The following is a 6,000-nucleotide window of genomic DNA, read 5'->3' as shown; positions in this document are numbered from 1 at the left end:
CTGCTGCAAGGAAAGGAGGAGAACATGTTCCAAGTATAGAGTAATTATACCTTTGCTTTCCCGTCTCTTGAAAAACCAGGTTTGTATATTAAGTGAAACACGATACTGCTCCTGCTTGATACATGCATAAGCATGCCATTGATACCAGCCAGTTCAGTCGGGATTTCCTTTCGGTTTTGTTTGGAGAAATTAAAAGCAAGACTAGATAATATATTTACATGACTCAGCAATCAGAGAGAGAGTTTAATTTGCTAACAGAGTGTTGGGAAGATTATTTCAGTTGCTTTACTCTGAAAGAGCTGAACATGGCATGCACAAACTTCTTTAATTTGGCTTTAGCATACAGAAGAAAAGGATCTGCTTTTATCTATGTACATGCTACTACAGCAAAATACAGACTAGCTAGCTAGTAACAAGTTCAAATCTTCTTACAGATATTAATACAAACCAACAAGTATTCTAGCCAAATTTGATTTATTCTCTTGAGGTTAGATTAAATCAGAGAGATGGCCTGTTCTCTTGCCTCTACACTCAAAACACTCAGAAGTTTGATAGGCAAGGAATAAGCTCCTGTTTCATTGAAATTTCTCTGTCGTTGTATGGGTGACAAAGATCAAGTATATAGAAATCTTACAAGTGCTTAAACGAAGAAAATTTGTATTGAGGGAGGAGTGGTTTAGAAGACAGAAACAAGCTTGCTTCCACCTCTCATCATCATCCTCTTAAACTCATCAAAATTAACCATCCCATCACCATCCATATCGACCTTCCTGATCATCTCCTTGCAATCCTCCACTCTTCCACCTTCCTTTAACCCCAAAGAACACAACATCAAACCAAGCTCTTCAACTGATATCAACCCATCTTTATCTTTATCAAAAACATCAAAAGCCTCCTTCAAATCCCCTTCTCCACCATCTTGTTGACCTTCTTTCTCATCATCTCCTCCTTGATCTCGAACCCCAATTGCCTTGCACAGGATACAGAACTCTTCAAAATCTATCAAACCATCTCCATTAGTATCCACTTTCACCACCATTTCTTCCACTTCTTTCTCTGTCATAAATATTCTTATGTTCTTGAATGACTCTCTCAACTCTTGCTTTGTTATAAACCCATCTCCATTCTTGTCAAAGGTAGCAAAAACGCTCTTTAGCTCAGCTTCGTCATAAGCAGGACTACCACTACTACTACTGATACTAAGACTACTAGTAGTAATACTCCTTTCTTTGTGAGAAACTTGGGGAGTGATGGCTGTTGGAGGGTTTTTAGAGGCAAAGGATTGGAGCCATGCGTACAATTTCTTGGAAGGTAAATAGAAGTAAATGTTAATGAGGCCAGCCAGGAACAAAACTACTAGTAACAAGATGGTAATGATCATCATCATATCTTGTTTTCGTTTGGTTTTCTTGTTCACACACAACAGGAATCAAAGAACAAAAGGCTAATAAAAAAAGAAGAGGAGCAGCAAATGGACAAAGAGTAAACAGGTTGGTCTTGATTTGTTCAAGCTCAGGAGTTGAAAAAGGCCATGGGTATTGAAGAAGAGACGCGTTATTTGGTGTGCTTTCGATCCCACAAACCGCGTCATTTGCAATAACAGTAAACAAACTGGCTAATCAGAACTTGGTGGCATTGAAATTTTATGCTATTGGGAATTCGTTGAGACACCTGTTGAGTTTCTATCGGATAAAAAGTTGGAAAAAAAAATGAAATGCTTATTCCACTAGAAGAGGTCATAAAGGCAATTATAGCACCCCATTCTCAATTTGGGGCGTGTTCCGTGCACAATTGTGGTTGTATGAATCATCTGTGCACTTGGTAATTATGATTGGAAGCTAACTCACAACATAAGCATTGATACTTCATGTTCTTTAGGAGCATAAGATTTGATGCAAAGTTACCATGCCAACTACTACTTGCTCCCACTTTAGCACACCATACACTTCATTTAGGCTTAGCTTACATTATCTATTATTAGCTATAAACTAAAAGATGAGGGGTTTTATTGTATCCCTTTTGAATCACTATTCAAAATGTTTTTTTTTCTTTGATTTTTTTTTATCTTTTAATATTAAATTTTTTTTTTTATTGAGTTATTATATTCTCATGACCTGGATTGTGGGTTTGGCGGGTTTAACTCGATTGACTCGAGTTTTTGTTTCTTAATTAACTTTTTTTTAAAATTTTATTATTTAATGTTGAGTTGATTGAGAATTAAACTTCATGATTTTTTTAATTGTTTTTTTTTGCAGTTTTATATTTTAAAATTGGATCGAATAGGAATTATACTTCATAATTTATTTTGATTTGCTTTCTATTAAGTTATCATAATCTCATAATCAGGGTTGCATATTTGATATATTAATCTGAGTTTACCAAAGTCAATCCAATATGTGTTATTTTAATATTAAAAAATATCATCTTGAATTTATTTTAGTTAAATTATAATTTTATAAATTATATAAGTTCCTTGTGGATTTACAAAATCAATCTAGCTACATCGAGCCAAACTCTCTCTTGCATGATTTAAAAAAAATTTCTAGTAAAAAAATACACAATATCTAAGGGGGTAAACACGTGATTGACTTTTTAGACTCTCCAATATCTCTATCCGAAGAAAGATGTTTTAGGGGACTGCAAATTTTCCTTGTATTTATATATCCATGGAAAGCAAAGAGAACTGAATGCTTTTCCTGCTAAGTGCTAAGATGGGAATCTCCGAGAAATCAATACAAGAGATAGAGATTCATTTCATGATGGAACACATAATAAATTAATTTATTTTTATCTTCAGTTTGACAATAGATTGAAGCAGCTAGCCAGCATCCATCTCATCGCAGCTTCACTTAATTTGGAAAAAACAAACTGCTAAAAAGTCTACTGCAAAAGAAAAGGACAGCTAGCACAAACAAAATTTAGATTACACTTTTTTCATTTGTCTTGTTGTAATTTTTGTATCTTGTACGTACCCTAAAGTACTGTATTAACAATATTAAGGATTTACTGTATAGAGTTTTTGGTAAAATAACATAATTTAAAATTTATTTGGGAAGATAACATAATAGTTGATAAGGTTATGAATGTGATATTTTTATTATTATTATTAATGATGGTCGGGCCAGCTTGCGCGTACCTCGATTAATCTCACGGGCCCTGAAGTTAACAATCATGTAAATCTCCAGTGGCCCTGAGATTTGTGGGACTCGAACTGGTGACCTCTAAGGAGCAAATTTAGAACCTGACCAGTTGAGTTACACCCCTCAAGATTAAGATTATAAATGTGATATCTTTAACTTTATTGTAATGTAGAGTAATATTAATTTGTATGCTCAATATGCTACCAAGAGACCAAGATTTTTTAAACATGAAAAATATTTAGATCTCAGGAAATTCTTTGTTGTTATTATTAAACACGAAATTACAGTAGTTTTGAATTTTTCTCGTAAAGATAATTTTTTATACACGATTGTATAGGAGGATTGTAAATGTACTTGGTGCCGAGGATGATGGGGCACATTTACACGATTTACAGCCTCGGATACCGAGCTTTTTGTTGCCAATTTAAGCCAAAGTTGAAGAAATTCCCTCGAGATTCCTTCCTTTTTTAATTAAAGAATTGATAAGCTAAGCTCGAGGGGACAAAGAAAAAACATAATTAAGAATGTGTCATGAGTTCCTTATAAATAAAAAATGGAAGGAGTAAAAGTCTAGAATGATTATTTTTTAAAGTATTTTTTATTTAGAAATATATTAAAATAATTTTTAAAAATTTATTTTTAATATCAAAACAATCTAAAAAATAAAAATAAAATTAACTTTAAAAAAACTAAAATTTTAAAAACACCATTTTACCACAAAAACAAACATGCATGAAATTTGAATGCAGGGGAGTAACTTGGGCTTTCTAGACCATTTTTCTTTAGTTAATGAATCATTATATATTGTTACATGCTTCGTTCGTGCATACCAGGCCCAGCCCTAGATGATATCAAATGGGAGTTAAATAATTTAGACTCGAGCTCGAGGTTTTTTCTCCTTTATTTTGGATTTTTTTCTTCAGAAATTAAACTTGTGATTTTGATACCAAAATGAAAACAATACAAGAAAGCATATGTTCTAGCAAGGGCCCCCAACGTCTTCCAAGTAACAGGAAGAGGTCCACCATCATAAAATTTGATACGCCGAAAGAGGCCTATAGAAATTCAAGAAGATGCTTCATAGTTTCAACCAGTGGACAAATCTGCAATCTTCTCAATTGAACTTTAAGTTGAGAAATTAATTGGTTCAATTTTTAAAATTATGGCAACAATTTAGCAACTACCAGATCATTCATGTGTTATGTTATAGGTCGGATCAAATTTTTCTGGACATAAAAAAATATTTAGGTACTATTAATGTGTTTTTTAGAGGATTTTTTTAACGATATGAAGTTTGATATAATATGACATGGTTAACTTGATATATACAAACAATATTTTTAAAAATATTAAAACGACAATATATTAAATCGACTCAGATCAATTCTAGTTAGACTGAGAAAACTTTATAGAAAACAAATTGAAATAAATTATAAATTCAATACTCAATAAACTCGATGTTGAAGAATGAAACTAAAAATAAAAAATAAAATAAAGTTCTCAATGATTTTGAGGCCCAAAATAAAAAGATGCTTAGGATTGAATAATAAATGGTTAGACTACAAAGAATTATTCAAAAAAACCTTTTTTCGTCCTACGATATTCAATAGTTTTACTATCTATAATATCTAAATCTATTTATAATTTAAGGAGACTGACTGAATGGTTAAAAAAAAATACACTTTCTTTGTGTCTATTCAAATTCCAACCTCAAATGAAAGTATATATAAATTAAAATTCTCATAAATCCCATAATTAAAAAGGCCTTGCTTTTAGCTGAATTGGAAAAGTAAATTTTAGAATAAATGATCAGAACTGAGCCTAGAATATAATTGTATAGATCAAGAGTACCATTCAAAAGTGATGTGCTTCATTTATGTGTTCTTGGAGTTAGCTGACTGCAGTTTTTAGGTTAGACCCACAACCCACAAGCATTTCAAACCCTGTACGAGAGGGGGGGGGGGGGGGTTGGAGATTCGCAAAATAGCCAAAAAATAGTGAACCTCATCTGTTTATCTTCTCCTATTGTTACTTTTTGATTAAAAATTTGAGAGCATGTGATGGATCATAATTGATGAGGGCTGGCTGGCCTATTTTGGTTACAACTTAACCTTTCTTTATAATTCTCATTAGAAGGTATTCACATGGTCCTGTTAGTAATGCATTATTAGTATGGTCCCGTCAAGAACTGTCCTTTTTACATTTATATTACGGGGTAGAGATGGAATCCCTCTCGCCTATGGCATCTCTGAAAAAAAAGAAGAAAAGGATGAGGGAGTGTTGGTATTAATTGTCGTTTTCCTAGAGAGAAGATCATACATATATTTTACGATAAAACTACTCGGATCTGTGATTCAGTTATATAATTTATTGAAAAATAACGAATTGTGAGTGATGGTTCTTGTATGTTTTGGAAAATTCTTCCATGGTTTTGATGTGGTATGCCCAGCTTATTGCTTATAGCTGTGAAAATGCTGTTGAAGACATGGAAGAAGGTTGGAAATTTGATGAAAAGAGTTGAACTTATACGTATTGTTATTAAATTTGCTTGGCTTGATTCGAGATTTATTGAATCTTCTTTCGAGCTGGGCACCGTAAAAAAAAACAAGTCAAAATTAATTTGTTTTGACTGATAAATCCGGCCTAATAAAAAACAAGTTAAAGGTTAGATTCGCAAAATAGCCAAAAAAATAGTGAACCTCATCTGTTTATCTTCTCCTATCGTTTCTTTATTTTTAATTTTTACTGTGAATATATTGTCTAAGGTGTAATTTGGTTTGGTTGCAAGTTAGATAACTAAAAAAAGAAAAAAAAACATGAGAATTCTTTTGGAGGTAGAGGAAAAATAAAGATTCTTTCA

General features: G+C 32.4%; 1 protein-coding gene across 1 annotated transcript; it reads right to left on the bottom strand.

Annotated features, from left to right (window-relative positions):
• Positions 1 to 260: 260 nt before the first annotated feature.
• On the bottom strand, positions 261 to 1,533 carry LOC7474678 (calmodulin-like protein 3). Its single transcript, XM_002308027.4, has one exon. It carries the CDS (start codon positions 1,385 to 1,387, stop codon positions 677 to 679), a length of 711 nt encoding a protein of 236 aa, XP_002308063.3. The 5' UTR covers positions 1,388 to 1,533; the 3' UTR covers positions 261 to 676.
• Between the last annotated feature and the right edge of the window lie 4,467 nt (positions 1,534 to 6,000).

This window comes from Populus trichocarpa, chromosome 6 (genome assembly GCF_000002775.5).
Source record: "Populus trichocarpa isolate Nisqually-1 chromosome 6, P.trichocarpa_v4.1, whole genome shotgun sequence".
Lineage (NCBI taxonomy): Eukaryota > Viridiplantae > Streptophyta > Magnoliopsida > Malpighiales > Salicaceae > Populus > Populus trichocarpa.
The sequence above is the reverse complement of the archived record's forward strand: the minus strand, read 5'-3'. Positions and strand labels throughout refer to the sequence as shown.